Genomic DNA, 17,542 nt, shown 5'->3' with positions numbered 1-17,542 from the left:
CTTAGCACCCTCTGCTGTGTCACAGGTCTGACCGCCACCGTGGTCGGTTGCACGCAATTCACGGTGACAACAAATGCCTGACGACAACTATATGAGAATGCAGTGATGAGGGTGACATGACAACGGCATGGGAACAATGGGATGACAATGAGTGCTAGATACAATGGTGTGACGATGACTGTATCACAAAACCTGTATGACGACAATGGCGTGGCGGTGAGGGCATGACGAGACTTGGATGATGAAGCTTGAGTAACCAAGATAGCACAACCATGAAGGCATTATGTCGACAGTCTGACAATGGAGGCATGTGGACTATCGATTGTGACGGCATGACAAGGGCGGTATAATCACAATTGAATGAGAACAGTATGATTAAAATACAATGAAAAAAGAAAGATTGACATTGATGGAACAACGAAGGCGGTATGACGACGCTGGCATGACGACAATGGGATGACGTTACTAAAGTGACGACAATGATAAAACGGCAGTGTGACAATGCCCGTATAATGATTGTGCGACAGCGATCGTGTGATCATGACAGCATAACGAGAGTCTGATGACAAAGCTGCAATGACAACGATGCAATGACCATGATGGCATCAGGACCTCGAACGCATACGTAGTGGCTCAAGCTACCATATTTTCGCACGCATGACTGCCCCCAAAAATAAAAAAAATTGAACAGTAAAGTTGGGATGCATGTTATATGCTAACTACACCTTGAGGTGTAATGCAAACATTAACTGTACTTTTGTCTGTTGCTAAAAATGATGCGACATTGGCTGAAATATACAGACTGATCTGGTCGTATGCAAGTGTACATGCATACACGCAAACTTTTCTGGCCACTTGTGAAATAAACACATTTTAGAGCGCAGCTCTTAGGCGGCCGTTCCTGCATTGTGTCGGCATAATCGAGCTAACGCAGAGCACAGCGGGGAATGAAAGAAGGCGATAGTGAGCGAAGAGAGCACAAGGTGGAAAGCGGAGGAGGAGAGTATGGCGAAAGGGTGAGGAGAAAAACAGAAGACTGTGATAGTGAAGAAAGCCTGAGGAGGGAAGTGGAGGAAGCCACCTCAAAGCCTTTTCGCACAGTGTTCACTGCAATCGTTTCCCAGTAACGATTACAGTTGCACAAGCTGCAGTTGCCGGGAAGCGGCAACTGTGTGGCTGGTCTATATACAGTTAAACCTGAATATAATGAACTTCAATATAACGAAATTCTAGATATAATGAAGTATGTAATTTTTCATACCTCTTGTCCATAGAACACCATGTATTTAGAGCCTGAATATAACTAAGTGTGCTTCTATGCGATTTCAATATAACGAAATTTCACTGCCACCGCAAAGGAATGCAGAGATGACAAATGGAAACTTCCACGTACGCAAATGATCAAATGATTGAATTACAAGCGGCTGCTTGCAAACGTACCTCTAAAATTGCATGCTCCACAACAAGAGCGACCACCGAAGAGCCACATCATCTGCCACATAAAGTCCAAGTGTGACAAGATCCTATTGCGCCCCGTGCACCGTATGCTTTAGGTGCGAGTGAAAGTGTGCGAGGGTGAGGAAAGAAAAAGGTTGCTTGACGAATGTCACCTACCCGTGCGAGCAAAGGGAAAGAGGGGGAGGGGTGTTGTGTGCGTCAAGGCTGTGGCTGCCCATGGCTGCAAGTGCGGCTGAGTGCACACACAGCTGCGCATCCTTCTTTAGAGGTAATCTGCCGCATATGCAAAGAGCGGGCACGCCAAGATGGTGTTGCACCATGTAAGTCGTCTTCCTGTGCATTCAGTACTGGAGGTTGTGGAATGTCAAGTTTCGGTGACCCATTAGAGCGAGAGTCAGACGAAGTGTTTGCTCCCTGCTGCTTTTCTTGATAGCACTGTTCCAGTGTGGGAGACGTCATCAGTTGCGGGGGTGGAGTGAATGCAAAAGCATGGCTGGCTTGGCTTAATTCGTACCGCTGATGCGAAGATATTGTCGATGTAGGTGGCACGAAACTGTACCATTTGTTGTCGACTGATTGAATGTTTTGTTCAGATTAGTTTTGTTTCATTGCCCAATAATTTGGAAGAATCTGTGGGCCCTTTCCGTGTAAGAAAAATCAATCAGTGACTGTACTTAGTTACATAAAAGATCAAATTTCAATACAACAAAATTTTGATATAACAAAGCAAATTGCCGATTTTACCGACTTCGTTATATCGAGGTTCAACTCTATAGCACCGTGCATTGTGGCTATACCAGTCAGTGCAATGATCGCTGTGATGCCTAAATATATTATGAAATGAAAGCACGTATAGAGCTACGCTGAAATTTCACATTAGGGAGAACCGTATTTACTTGCATAATGATTGCACCCCTGAATTTTGTCATCAAAATGAGCTTTTTTTCTTTGCCGTGTAATGATCGCACCATGAACTTGTCACAGCGTTATGTCGTGTGCCAAGTCTAGCTAATGATAATCGCCCTTACCATCTGTCAAATGCTATGCGAACAACTCTTGAAGACATACCAAGCGGTCTGCACGCACCCAAGATTCTCAAGCAGATGCCCCATTACATTCCTTTCATCACTTTCCGCACTTCCATGAAAAAAAAAAAAAAAGGTGCAACCAAACTTGGTTCGGCTTTATTATTTGTAGGCTTCATAATGGTTTTGGTCAAGAATAACAACGTAAAAGGCGCCTTTCGATTCTTCTCGTCTGCATTCGTGCGCACGCAACAAATTGCAAGTGGCAACGATAGTGGCCACATTTACACTGATACGTTAGAAGTGTACCCCTATTCATACGCTGACGCTTGTAACGCAGCTAAGATATTCACCCACCCTTAGCAAAAACATGCCATATTAGGACAGCAGCGAAGACAAACGCTGCAGTTTACACAGCATGCCCGCCATGTGTTTCTATGTCACTAGCAGCTAAGCTAGTCCATCTCTGTTTCTGTTCCCTCAAAGTGGACATGGCTATGTTATTGTTGCAAACTTGCTGATATTAACGACATTATTCATTATTGATACGGAAGAAATTGTTTCAATGCGCGTAATGTACTCACAAGAAGAAAAATGATCGCGTTCGGCTTGCTCCGCCAGCCGCCATTTTTGTTTTGGTGTCCCGCACTGACAGCGGAAGCCGCCTGCTTGTTGACCAGTTGTCATCCCGCAGCAAACGCGGGATGAAAAAAAGAAAATGTTTCTTTTCACAGGAAATTTAACCTGCGTAATGATTGCACTCCTGAATTCGCGTCAATTTTTTTGACAAAGAAGTGCGATTGTTATGCGAGTAAATACGGTATTGTAAATGTTGGCAAATTCCCCCCCCCCTCCAGTTAAAACTGTTTTTATTTCTGACTCCAAGTTTTTACCGTTGTGTTTGTAACATAAGCACCGCACGTTGCGATATCATTAGAGCTCATGACCACTTGCAGTGACCTTTTATCACAATGATTGCACCCCATTGAAACTATTACTTTGCTACGTTTACTGCTCCTACTTGTCTGCCATTGCAAGTACATGTCATTTTAGACTACCAGTATGGACACAGCCAGTTACACCGTCATGACTTCAGCACTGGTACTGTCCATGACACACTCGCAATTCATCCACTCAAAAACATTAGAGCAGGGTGCCTCCATAGTTAAAGGACACCAGAATAAGCTCTGATTTAACGATTCACATGTGGCACCAACCTTTTCATAGAGTTTGTACAGGGCTGGGATCTTCCTTGGTGAAAGGATGCTAAAGTTGACTTGCCTCTGCAAGATGACAAAAGAAAGCAAGAGCATATCGAAGCCGCAGCAATAAGTTCCCCTCACACTTGCATGTAGCACAATGCACATTCCCAAGCTTAAACTTAATATAATTTAACTCGGTGTGATAAGATAGAAAAGAAGTCTGCAGAAAAAACAAAAACTCCAACTTTTTTCAGTGCCCTTTTATAAGGGATATGCAAATACAGCTAATTTCTGTTAATTCAACCTTGACAGGATTGACGTAACTCATCAAAATATTCAGCAGGCCAAATCAAACAAGAGGCAGAAAAAAAAAACAGTCGAAACACAGTCGATTCATTTGCAGCCTTAGCTCGATTCTTACGTGCCCCGAATCGAATGCACGCACACTTCTTGTGGGTTCAAAGTAGGAAACTAACGAGGCCAAACTGATTGACAACTCGAACCATAGGGACACTGAATGTCACAAACCAGTTCTGCGGAAGTCCACAACATGAGAAACCCGTCTGGGTTTTCTTTGTAGCTTTGTGCTACAGGTTAGGTGGATGACAATTTTTCCGTTTCTTGAAACTTTCTCCACCTTGCGGGCTTCTGCAAGACTGCTTCGCTGAACAAGTCTAGTGGCTCCAGCAGCATCCTTTGTTTGACCACTGAATATCATACAAGGAAGTTATCTGCATTTTGCTCTGGAAGGACGCACTTTTGTGCACTCAAGGCTAAGGTATAACAGAGGGGATGGACTTGTCGAAGCCGTGCAGCACATCACATAAAATTAAAAATAAGAACGCTCTTCCGCATGCGTTCTAGAAAGAAGCAAGTTCACACTGACAAATCTAGTTCACGTGCACCAAGATTTCATTCAGCCACGTTGGTGCTGCACCTGCGGCCATTGAATTGGCGCAAGCACTGACCTCGGCCATGATGGCGGCCAGCTGCTCGACTGAGTGACCGGCGTACACTGGGCTTTCCAGCGCGGGCAGCCGGTAGGGCGGTGAGTTGCAGACCAGGATACAGTGCTTCTGTACAGCCGTCCTGCAATGAGCCAGAACCCATGTTCAAGCTACAGCCCCGGAAGGTAAGCGTTCTTCAAAGTTACAGTCCCCACTCTGGTTAACCTCCCTGCTTTTTACCATCTTGTTTTTATTTCTCTCTAGCCTCTGACGTCCTCCGCGAATATTAATTACTTTCGAGCTTGTTATTCTTTCTTTTCCGACTAGGCGTGCACAGGCGATCATACATCATGTTTGAGCCACAACAACTAAATATACATGCTACATCTTAATCTGTGAGTGGTGCATTTAATTGCTTGGCGACACAAATTCTATGATCAATGACCACACCGATTTTTGCATTCTAATGCTAGGTTGTATTACTGGGATGTCTTAATACAGTCACTGGCTTTCCGACCACCTCCTGTATATTGCCGTATATTCCTGTGTTATGTTGTGGTAATAAACTTTATTCTGACTCTGAAGCTTGATTCTGACTGACCACCTATCTAAATGGCCAAGCTCAGCTTAACACCTTTCTTTATTTTAAGTTTAAACTGAGCAGAGCTTGAAAATGCAGACACGCAAGTCACTGCAATTGCCTGGTTGGACGCTGACATTAGATTAACGAGATGCTGCTCATTAACAGTGCATTGTCACAATAGTCCCAACAAAACTTCAGCTCTCTCTCAAGTAACCCTGAATCTTGAAATCCATGGACTACAAGATAAGATGTAAAAGCAGCCACGAATTGCAGACAAGTTTTCCGGATATCAATGCTGAGCAACTAAACTGAAGTGTGCGACTGCAGCTGGAGGTAGTCTCGTAATTTCATTTGCAATTACTAGCATGACAAATAGAAAACGTAAGTGGTTTATTTACTACGGCATGTAACTTAAAAAGGAATGCAATACAGTCAACGCCCTGTTTTTTTCACTCCTCAGGGGCCGCGAGAACATCTGAAAAATTGGGCAGTCCAAAAAATATTAGTACCTACTTAAATGCCCTCAAGGGCTCAAATCACCACAGCCACGTCCGAAATAGCTTCAAAAGCCTGCCAGTACACCTACTATGCATCTCAGTGCTTGTACTGTATCAGGAGATGGCGAGTGCATGCATGTATAATTAAGCAACACATTGTATGTCCCACGACAATGGATCCATTTCACTCTTGGTATGTTTCACCGCGTAACACTACGAATTGCAGTGAAGCTGACTTTCAGGAACAGGCATTATGCAACATTTTATACCCTTGCTGTGGTTTCTGCACTTTGACGCCATCAGCGCGGGTGACAAAGGCAGAGTCAACGCCACTGCAGACAGCAGCTTGTGCTTTAAATGAAAAACATGGACGCGAACAGTAGGAGGCTTGACAGCAAACGAAGCAGCTAGGCCTAACAACATCACAACATGACTACTGTGGCTGCCAGCGGATCAGTGTGAAATAATGCTGGTTCAAGGCTGCGAGATAATCAAAATGGCAGCGGTGGTAGCTTCAATCAATGCCATTTCGGTCCGCAATATCGGACCCTGAAGCGTTTCAGTGTCTGAAATTTCAGATGTCCTCGTACATTGGCTCTATGGGGTTGTGGCAATGTTGGAAAGGCATCCAAATTATCAGGCATGTCTGAAAAAGTGGTCACTGACTTTTTTTTTTTGCAATATCTATACAGACATCTCTATCAACTTTTTAGTCCATTCTATTGAGTTCTAGTCAATCTCGATTGTCACACACATTATGGACCTCTCAAAAGCAAAATGGAATTCTTGTCTTCTGGTGACAACTTGTGTATGGGTCGCCGTTCAGCCGCCGTAACTGTTGACTTGCAGCAAGCTGTGGCAACAAGTGGCTGTTGAAACACATGATGCAAATGGTGTGCAATATCTATATGACAGTCTAAGTTTGGCTGCTTTCTTGACATAAAGTAAGCTACACAGTATCAGAGAAGCTGAGAGTCATTCCGAACTCATTCCGGCTACTCTATCAACTTTTTAGTCCATTTTATTGAGTTCTAGCCCATCTCGATTGTCACACACTTTATGGACCTCTCAAAAGCAAAATGGAATTCTTGTCTTCTGGTGACAACTTGTGTACGGGTCGCCGTTCAGCCGCCGTAAGCGTTGACTTGCAGCAAGCTGTGGCAACAAGTGGCTGTTGAAACACATGATGCAAATGGTGCGCAATATCTATATGACAGTCTAAGTTTGGCTGCTTTCTTGACATAAAGTAAGCTACACAGTATCAGAGAAGCTGAGAGTCATTCCGAACTCATTCCGGCTACTTAGCTTAGTAATACACATGCAAAAGTGTCACCCCCACGGCTTTGTCCACCCATAGTCACAACAGGTAGTCTGCCTTTCAGTACATTTGCGGAGAAACGGAAAAAGCTCATGTGGAGCCAGTAATCACCTAATTAAAATCCTGTAGTGGGAACTGTAGCGTTAATGGCACACACTGAGTGATGCATGATGCACACGAAGCTATGCATTGGGCAAACACAAGAGTAATGATTTTTTCATAAAATTCTTTCCTTTGAACCACTCGATTTCCAATCATTCTTGTAGTCTCCGTGCGCCTACAAGAAATCAGTCGCTGATTGCGCAGAAATTCTTCTACCACTAATTAATCAGCATGACTGCATCACTGCTGCCCCAACATACCAATTTCAGTTCTGAGTAACACGAAATTTTGAACCCAGTGAGGGCACATGAGCTTGGATGAGTTGATAATAAGCAGCATAAAATGAGTCCAGCACGGAAGACAAAGGCAGCCATGCCAAAGATTTGAGAGGGCACAAATGTTCTATGCGACTCTGTGAGATTCATGTTGTTGAGATTCTACTCTACATGAGGTGGAGAAGGCTTCAGTCACTGTTGCGAGAAAAACCACCAGGCATCTCCACACTAGCTCTGCTATTTTAGTACATAACTCAGTTCTTAGCACCTCAAGAACAAAACTCCAAAAGATTAATTTACCTGTGCAGCTAAATTTTGCTGCTGGTGTGTCTTTGAAATCATGTGAAATCAAGATCATTATCAACAGTGATCGAATGAGAACCAAGCTCCAGAGCAGCACAATGCATTTGAAGCAACAAACCATGCATGACAATACTGAGCAAGCGCTGAAGCTATGCGAAATTACCTTTCCCAGAAATTTAATGCAAAACCACACTTAACCATACATCAAACTGAGCCAAGATCCCTTTGTTGGTAAAATGTTGCCATCATTCTATGATTTAACGTTACAAAAGCACAATCGAATGCCTAAAAAGACAGACATTTGTATCGGCAAGCTGAACAGTGCATATGACCTGACAAGAAGGAAAGATGGAACACCAAAACGTAAGCACTGTGGTCCCTCTCTCTTTTGTGTCTCGTCTGTGCAATATTCACTGCGCTACTCACAAACTGTGCTCTCAAGCATTTGTACTGTTATGACAGGATTAATGCCTAGTAAAATGTGACTCATTTCTGCCTAACAGCGGAAGATAGCACTCACCCTGGTTCACGCAGTGCCTGGAAGTCATCAAATACTTGTAGCGCAGTCCCGAGGCCTTCGGCAATGTGGCTGCATGACTCTCCTGCTCCGCCAACGAAGCTGCAAGAGTGGGCAATTCATTTTCTACTGGTCGCCAAAATACATAATGACCAGTGTTCCCAACCTACCGCTGTGACTATGGCGTTCTGATTCATCAACATGAAAATTCACTAAATAATGTGCTGTACTCTAATCTTGCATCTCATTACCAATCAAGCAAATGTAAACCCTTGTTTGAAAGCACAGCGATATTGTTCTGGCACAGTCATTTTGACCAGGCCACATGAGAAATTTGGGAAGAAACCGGAAGTTGACGACACGATGTGCCATCATAACGCAGAGCCAGTGAAGGCGGAGCTTAGCCCCGATCACTCGGTGAACAAATTGAGGAGAAAATGCATGGCTATGGAGGAGGGTAACTTGTAATCGTCTGTAGCTCTCTTAATATGAGACGTTTTACGCAAATTGTGGTGTGAATGATTAATTTAGCTGTACCCTACGCATCAACAAAATTTGTCCGAACTGTTTCGGGGGCCCTTTAACATATCAATAAGAATACCACTCTATGTGTGAGCCAACCATCTTTGTTACTACATGACAGGGAATTCAACTTCATTGATCCTTGTTAGACAAGTAGATTTGATGTTTGTTTTTAGTACTTTCCGACATGTGCGATGCACCTGTGTGTATACACTTTTTCCTTGCATGCAGTAAAAATCAGTTGCAAGTTCAGTGTTTGCGTTGTGTGTCACCTCTTTCGTCGTTTGTCTTTCCTGCGCTCTAAGTTTCTTTTGAGAATGCAAGACCAACTAGCCTGCCTATCCATCCTTTAAAGCACTGCTTTATCTGAAAGATCTGGCCTTTTATTTACAAAAATGTCCTTACACTAGAGCTTTAAAGGGAAAGCTTACATTCACCCAACGGGTGCGAAGCTACAAAAGAAACCCATACGAGTTTTTCAGAAAGAAAGCTTCGCAGTTGAAGAAAAATGTGTCGTGTTCTGTGGCTTGAACCTGGGACCAACACCCTTCCAGGGCGGTTGCCCTGCAATCTGAGCTAACCAGGAGGCTAGCAGGCTGAAGAGCCCGGCTGAATTATTTGACAACACGAAGCCAGGGACAAAACTAGACCCGTTTGTACAAGCCCATGTCGGCCAATGATGATGTTGGATATACTGTTAGTGGAACTGGCTGGTCAATGGCACTCATGAAAAGTTTCTCGAATTTGACCTCTGAGGAGCAGAAAGCTATTGCAAGTCGCACAGTGACACAGGTGAAAATTTGCTTCTTGAGTGGGTGCGAGCAATAGACACATACGAGACACGGTCAAACCAGGAGAGCAGCTTGGCCACATTTGTCGTTGGGGCATGGCAGATGGCGGCTGGCTCAGGTGCGCAGTCAGCTGCCATGAACACCACCAAGGCATAGGTGGTGCTGTTGGTCTGCAAAACACAACAGGCCACATGAGGGAAGTGGGTTACAGGCTAGGGGTGCCACCTTCGCAAAGAAAAAGAAAGCAAAAAGACAGCGCAAAATATTGTGTGTGTGTGTGTGGGGGGGGGGGACTTGTTTAGGAGCACTCTGTGCATAAAACAGACAAAAATTGAACCAAACAAAGTAACGATACAGCGAGCACAAACTTTGTGTTGATTTAAATTTATTGAAAGGCTTTACATTAAATTTGGTAGACTTTGAAAATCTTCATACTGTTGTGAATGATTTATTTGTAAGGCATATTTGTAGCCCATAATAACACAGCACTATGTAGAACTCTAGGTAAGCAAAGATTTCAGAATAAGGAATGAATTCGGCTGCAATGATTGATTCTGCTATGTATGAATTGCCGACATAGCACTTTGCAATGCAGATTTAGAAAGAACCGGAAAACCCATAAACAACGTGTCAGTGTGGACGTCAAACGGGCGGCTGCTACTGTGAAAGAAAAATCAGTTGTGCCAGTGGAAAACTGGCCGCGTGGCAACCCTAGTCCCAGTATAACCATGTGCAATACAATGACCCTCAACGTTTATATTACTGTTTTAACAAAAAACTTATAAACCGAGGCTTAGTTTTGTCAAAAACGGCAGCAGTAAACATAGCTGGATGAAGTGCGTACAAATGTCCTCCTCAACAGCCTCAATGCAGTACTCTGATGACAAGCAACAACAGTACACTGAGAAGCTTCGAATGCCAAGTTCAAGTCCTACTCATCAGTTTACCTTCTCACAAGGGCTTCATAGTGAGTCCCTGTTCTCTAGTGCTTCTACATGTGGGATGAAAACGCACTCCTTTGACACACGAGATTCTACCTTTGAGCTCGCATTTCATTTCAGTGTTCGCACACCTGCCAACCTAGAAACCTAATATCCTGCAGACATGACTGGCAGGGAAAAGAAAATGAGGGGACGGCAACGGCGTAGCAACAGGGGGGGGGGGGGGAGTTCCTTGGGTGCACGAGGCCAGTAGAGGGGGGGTGTTGTCATATACGTCTGAAGACACCCGAAAATTGTCGATATCCTCACCTACCTCGAATACACCCGGGGAGGTGGGGGGGGGGGGGGGTGACAGAAGAGCTAAGGGCCCCGGGTGCCAGACGACCTAGCTACGCCACTGGGGGGCAGACAGCACACATTTTCTTTTTAATGCTTGTCCTGAGTGCGCACCTTTTCAGAGGTACGTATACACTCAGTGATTATTTACTTTTAGACGCAACACATAAGCGGTACAAAAGTGGAACAGCAGAGACTGACAAGCATCACACTTTCTTTGGATCACAGCAACTTCTTCCGTACTTTGCGGCTGCCAATTTCACATGCTTCAGGGACCTTGTCTGTACTTTAATGTGCTGTTTTCACTGGCTTTACTCAACAATAAAATAACAAAAACATAGACGTTTCGCCACCTATGCGGGTGGCATTCGCGTACTGACGATGCCACCCACATAGGTGGCGAAACTTCTATGTTTTTGTTATTTTATTGTTGAGTAAAGCCAGTGAAAACAACACGTTGAAGTATGAGTTCGCCTGCCTTTTGGAAAATTTTTTCATGGGCCTTGTTTGTATAAACTTGCTGGAAGCAAGTATACAAGTAGCATACTTTCACCATTTTAGAAACAGACCAGGAGGTTTGAAGACCGATGAGCAATACTTTGTTGCAAACAGAATAATTTTTTTGTAAAGCTTGATACGAAGTTTGTAAAAATGTACAAGCCCAAATTCGTAAACTCTGTGAACATTCGGGAGAGTTGGCAGGTATGCATTTGGTTTAAATTTTTCACTTCATGCTGTCTTCTGTGTCCCAGAATGGGGCAATATATACCTATACTCTCTTCCTTTTCAGTTCTGTGTATAATGATTCAGCACTGCGTCCTAGGTCTGACAGCTGAAACCACTGTTTACAGCTATTCCTGCTTCCATTAATGAGCCTTTGACCAAACCCAACTAGACGAAGCTATGCTGACACAGTTCATCAATTAATGCTGTTCATCTAAGAGGGACAAAACAAGTTTGTGATATGACCTGGTATGATCCCCATAATGCACAAGTTCATTATTCTAACACTGGGTGACCTGATACACTGAAGAACCTCATTCTGCAGGTAGTTTTCTGCTGCAGTAGTGAACAACACATTCAATTTGTGGAGTCCTGATATAGGTTTGTTGGTAAGATATTGCCAGAATGATAGAGTGAATTTGTTGACTAATTGCTAGAGAGAGTTTCTTATACCAAAGCAGGCACAAGGGCTATGAGAATTGAGACATTATTAACTAGTGCAAGGAAGACGTTGGACGACAGCAAGAGCGACAGCCTTCTAGCATTGACTCCTGTGTGCCTCCCACTGTCATCTGATGTCTTTTTCACACTTGTTAATACTGTCTCATGTCTCCAAAAGCCCCAGCTAGCCCAACTGTCTTTTCTAATTGGGCTACAAGAAAAAATGCTATACAGAGCACGGTACTCGTAATCTTGACCATTCAGGGTAACGAAGAGGTGCATGGCTTTCACTTGCTTAGTGCAGTTTTTGTACAAACTCTAGAATATGCAATTTCTTTCTTTGTTGTTGCTTCTTCCAACTTAACCATCACAATTTTTCCTGGTTTAATAAAGTTAGGTAGGGCATGACGGAAGACAGTGACACAAATATCTGCTTACAAGATTTCATGTGACTGTGGAGAGCAAATGCCACATAAAAGGGACATAAAAAACAGAAATGAAGCCGGATTACTTCTGAAAGCTATTTAGAGCATCACATTTACAGTGAACAAATCTTCAGTAAGTGAAAAAGGGATGAAAATGTTGGGATAGTGTTGGTGTCATTTCTGTGAAAATATCCAGCTGAATTATGTATAGTGTGTTGTTTAATATGGTCAAGTGTAGTAGATTGTTGATAATGAATGAATGAATGAACGAATGTTTATTGAAATAGGATGGCACTTCGGCTTAATTAGTGGGAAAACAGTAGATTTGATATATACAAGTTAATTACACTGTATCTCAACACACACCCAAAAATGTTTTGTGAATGTTATTGCATTTTTTTTTTTACTAAAGAACACAGAGCAATTATGTGAAACTACCTCATCACACAGCTTGGTCACTTGGTCAGGGCTATCAAGGAACGAGTGGTACCTTACACGAGCGGATCTCGCACTCGAGCAGTACCAACTGGCAGCACGCAACATGCTAGACTGCGAGAACAGCTTAAAGTCCTAATTAGTTAACCGCATTCATCACAGGTAAATTGAATGCCATAGGAATTATGGCAAGGCGGGGGGGGGGGGGGGCTGCAGTCTTCTTTTCTTCTGTACCTAGACTTCTTTTCATACTTATAAGGCAGTTCTGTCAACACTATTCAAGTAGTGCAGTCACTGAAATCTCTCCACAGGTTTTTCAATGCAGTTGTTTTTTATCTCTGATGCTTTCTAAGGAATAACCACTTCGCAGATTAACACTACATCTTGTGGCATAAATCAAGCATTATATGTACACCTTTGTGCTTGCAGTATGCGACACACTATGTTCTGGCTGTGAGTATAAGCGGTGCACCGTAGAACACCGGTGACAGAAACATGTCGCTCTGCTCACTCTGCGGTGAGTAGGTACATATCTGCAACATCTTCTACATAAAAATTGTCACATTTGGCAACATAAAAGTAGGATACTTAATGTTACCTTGAATTATTCGACACACACCTATATCTGTCTTACATATGTGACACACATTTTTTGTTGTTGCAAATGTGAGCTGTGAGAGAAGTCTCTATGGCTGTTATAGCATTGCCTGTTATGTCTGAAATGGAGTAAGAGTCGAGTCCTTGGTCTTTGGGTTTTATGTTACTTAAAGCTGGGGTTGTTAAAATGAATGTTAGTATCTTTTTAAGAGGAAACCAGGGAGAAATCAGGGTTTCTGTTAGCTGGTAAACCAAAATATGGGAATTTCCTGTCAACTTTCACAAGTGATAAACTCAGACAATGCACCCGCCGTGGTTGCTCAGTGGCTATGGTGTTGGGCTGCTGAGCACGAGGTCGCGGGATCGAATCCCGGCCACGGCGGCCGCATTTCGATGGGGGCGAAATGCGAAAACACCCGTGTGCTTAGATTTAGGTGCACGTTAAAGAACCCCAGGTGGTCAAAATTTCCGGAGTCCTCCACTACGGCGTGCCTCATAATCAGAAAGTGGTTTTGGCACGTAAAACCCCAAATATTATTAACTCAGACAATGGTCACCTTTTTGACACAAACATTTAAACGAACGAAACTGCTCACCAGGAACATATACTGACAAAGAGAGTGGCTCATAAGTCATGCGATCAGTGGCGTATAGCAACAGGGGGCGCCGGGGGGCCATGGTCACCGGGTGCAAGGGGCCAGAGGAGGGGGGGGGGGGGGTGTCATATATGTCTGAAGACACCCGGAACTTGTTGATATCCTCGCCTTCCTCGACTAGAGACGGGGGGGGGGGGAAGGGGGGGAGACAGAAGACCTATGGGCCCCGGGTGCCAGACGACCTAGCTACGCCACTGCATGTGAAGAAATAATTTATGGCAATGTTCATTGACAGGGATCATTAGCTCTTTTAAAATTTAATTTAGGTTGAATTCATTTGGTCACTTGCTTAGTTTGTTCTGATCACTTTTTTAGTGCAACAAAATGCACATTGCACAAAATGCAACAAATGCAACAAAATAATGCACATTGGTAGGCTTTGCAACAGGTCTGACATTTTTAATTGGAATCTTGTTGAAGTACATAAACATTTTATTTTGATCATATCTGTGTCCATCCTAGACCTGTCAGATCTTTAAACATACCTTCCTTGGGAAAACATCCTCTCAACACCGCAGCTACCAATTGCAATGAAGAACAATGTCAGTGCTGCATTTGCGAGGTTGGGTTGGCGTCCTGCCAGCTGCTGAGTGCATGGGAGCTGATCTCGAGGCTCCAGTCGAGGAGATATTCTTTAAACTCATCCTTTAAAAAATTCATTTTGGGGAGAAATAGGGTTCGACCAGATTCTCATGAAACTTAACAGGGGTGCAAAAATCAAGAATTAACAAAGAATTATCAGGTTTCAGCTGAAAACGAAGAACCCTACGTATAAGTAATCTCTTTGGATAAAACAAACAGTGTAGAGTTTGTAGGTGGGTAATGTAACAGTCTTGACTGATTGAATGGTTGCCTTTAGTGTCGTGTTAAAAGGGCAGGTTGGAGTAGGGCTTGTTTGCTACTTCGAGGGGCGTCGGTGTTGCACTCATCCTTGTTATGCTTTGCGTGACAACTTATCCGTGTGTGGTTATTATAGCTTAAAGCGATACGATTAGTACGCGCGATGTTGGCATGATACCGTTATACCAGCAGTGTAACCAGCCTTTCTCAACAAGCCCTATCCCGGTACTGCTTCACCGAGTTTTGGTAACGTGCAGCTGCCGTTATTTGAAACTCCAATGCGTGCTACTGTACTACCTAACACCGCCTTAATTCTGCTGGCAGCTAAATGCCAAACGCGAAAACGAAATGCACTACACAATGACATTTGCTGCAGAAAACAGCCAGAGCATGGACTCCTCACTTACATCATAGCCGCAGTCCCTGTCGTCAATCTGACCTCCATTGAAATACCTGGTGGGGAAAAAAAGAAATCAACAAAACACTCTAAAAATGGGTGGCCTACTCACTAATATTTAGATGTGCTGCGCGGGAAGCTGATAACCGCACACATACAAAAGACACGCGCATATTTACCGTTCGACAAAGAATCCATCGAAGCCGTGCCAACACAGAAGACGCAGACGCGTCACTTATGACAACTGAATAGAACAAGAGTTTTTGCTACACAGCAAGATCGACGGCTTTCGGCCAGCAACAATATACGGTCATTGCATCCGAACTATTCAAAGCAGAGAGCTGCACGAGAACCCCAAATAACGCTGCCCCCCTTTCAGCGTGCAGGTCCCAGATGGTCGTCATAAACACTGGCGCGCAACCGGTAAACAACGTCCCTTTTCGCCAGCAACACGGAGACGAATCATCTAATAACGGTATACGCGAAAATGCTCGCTTTCTTTCCCTAGGAATGCACATTAGCACCAGCCAGAGTGGCACAACTCACTCCAAAGTCGGGACAATGTAGTGGCTCTTGAGGCTCTCGACGTACGGACTGAGGTTGGCGGTGCCTTCGACGACGATCACGACATCGGCCACCCAGTTGCCTTGGTCGGCGACCACCATGGTAGCTCTTCACGGGACGCTGCTCCCAGTAGCGCTTGCTTGCATGCCTGGCGGGCCCCACTGGTGATTCACGACGTGAGGCACACAACACATGGAGCGCGATTTCTGTGCGGCTGGACCGGACGACAGCTGCGGTCTCGAACAGCAGTAGGATCACTCACCGGGCTGCCACATAGGCCACATATGCATTCAACGAAGTACACAAACAACACCGCGACGGGCGCACCGACGACGCCGCGTACGCAAGTGAAGCGCCGCGGCACAGCAAACCATGAGCAAACATTCAACACAGATTCGGCTTGGTGGGCGCAGTAATACATACTACAAATCGCACAATTACGAGGCGAGAATGAGTTCAACCGGACACCTCATCTATTTAGAGCACCCCAGGAAAGAAATGTAAGAGGAGAACGCCCAATGGAAATTTTTGGCGTTTTATACAATCACACACATTATTAGTATCTTAAAGGATACGATCAATCAAATATTGCGGAATGCAATTCGACTGTTCAGAAATAGCCCACGTGATCCAGTCAGATGGGCGCATCTCTCTCTCTCGCTTGGGACACTGACTGTAATTTTGTGTGGAAGCATGTGTGGGAAACATCTTCGTTTGTTTTGTCAGGTTACAATTTTCGTAGTCAGCAAAAATTTTGAGCGCCAAATTCAAACAACAATCAGCGACTTCGCGTGTCTCGATCAAATTTCGGACAGGTTGCGACACCGGTCGTTTCGATTAGGTTTCTGGGAGACATGACGTGCACCTAGTCGCATATAAGGATCTGGTGCACCTAGTAGCATATAAGGATCTGGTGCTGGACCAGCTCGAAACACACGCCAAGGGAAGCGCGACTTCGGATGTGACGTTCAAGGCAATGCCACCGAAACTGCATGTGGTGGTCGCGCGACATCGAAAAAACACTCAAGTGACGCCTGAACGCCTAAAGAAAAAAGCCTCCTGAAAAAAAAGCGAAAAGAAAAGAAAAAAAATACGGTTCGGGACTCGATCAGCACAACCAGGCTGGCCCCAGCACGGCGTTATCACGGCAAACACCGGCACAAATATAGGCCCGAAACCGGCAATGCTACTCGCGTCAGCCCAGTGCTGGCATGCCATCAAAGGACTTATTTCGGCCAGCGGATGGCAGTGCCAACACAGACAGGTAGCCAGCTCTGCCGTTCACGGCCATTCTAGTGTCCCACCGTGCCTACTGGCCATTGCAGGGAGCCCATTGCAATGGTCAGGCGGCGCAGCGATGGATGGATGGATGGAATTTATGAGGGTCCCCTTTGGAACGGGGCGGTGGGTTGCGCCACTAAGCTCTTGCTATTATACTGCCTAATGTTTTACCTAGGTTAAGCAATCAAAAAAAAAAAAAACACTATGAACTACCCCACCCAAATTTTCTGATCCCCTATTTCGAACTGTGCTTTTGTAAGTCTCCGTTTTTTGTCGTACCCCTACTTTTCTTCCACCAATCCTCTAATCGCCTCTTACTAATGCCTATTGCGGGCCTGTTTACTTTTCCACTGCTCTCGCTGAACC

At 44.4% G+C, this 17,542-nt stretch overlaps 1 protein-coding gene across 15 annotated transcripts in view; it reads right to left on the bottom strand.

Moving 5' to 3' along the window:
• LOC142579831 (mediator of RNA polymerase II transcription subunit 25-like) overlaps positions 1-16,297 on the bottom strand; it is a 125,936-nt gene extending 109,639 nt beyond the window's left edge. For 5 of the 15 annotated variants that reach the window (XR_012827472.1, XM_075690417.1, XM_075690427.1 and 2 more), the window contains exons 1-6: positions 15,878-16,296; positions 15,342-15,387; positions 9,586-9,710; positions 8,231-8,329; positions 4,654-4,774; positions 3,701-3,766 (exon numbers count right to left, since the gene is read on the bottom strand). Coding sequence is in view for 14 of the 15 variants with exons in the window: in XM_075690417.1 (XP_075546532.1) it covers positions 3,701-3,766; positions 4,654-4,774; positions 8,231-8,329; positions 9,586-9,710; positions 15,342-15,387; positions 15,878-15,996 (576 nt within the window). In the remaining variant the exon portion in view is untranslated. Of the gene's footprint in view, positions 1-3,700; positions 3,767-4,653; positions 4,775-8,230; positions 8,330-9,585; positions 9,711-15,341; positions 15,388-15,877 lie in introns of all 15 variants that reach the window. The other 10 variants (XM_075690421.1, XM_075690430.1, XM_075690424.1 and 7 more) reach the window with 4 other exon arrangements.
• Positions 16,298-17,542: the final 1,245 nt, after the last annotated feature.

Source organism: Dermacentor variabilis, chromosome 4 (assembly GCF_050947875.1).
Source record: "Dermacentor variabilis isolate Ectoservices chromosome 4, ASM5094787v1, whole genome shotgun sequence".
Taxonomy (NCBI): Eukaryota; Metazoa; Arthropoda; class Arachnida; order Ixodida; family Ixodidae; genus Dermacentor; species Dermacentor variabilis.
The sequence above is the reverse complement of the archived record's forward strand: the minus strand, read 5'-3'. Positions and strand labels throughout refer to the sequence as shown.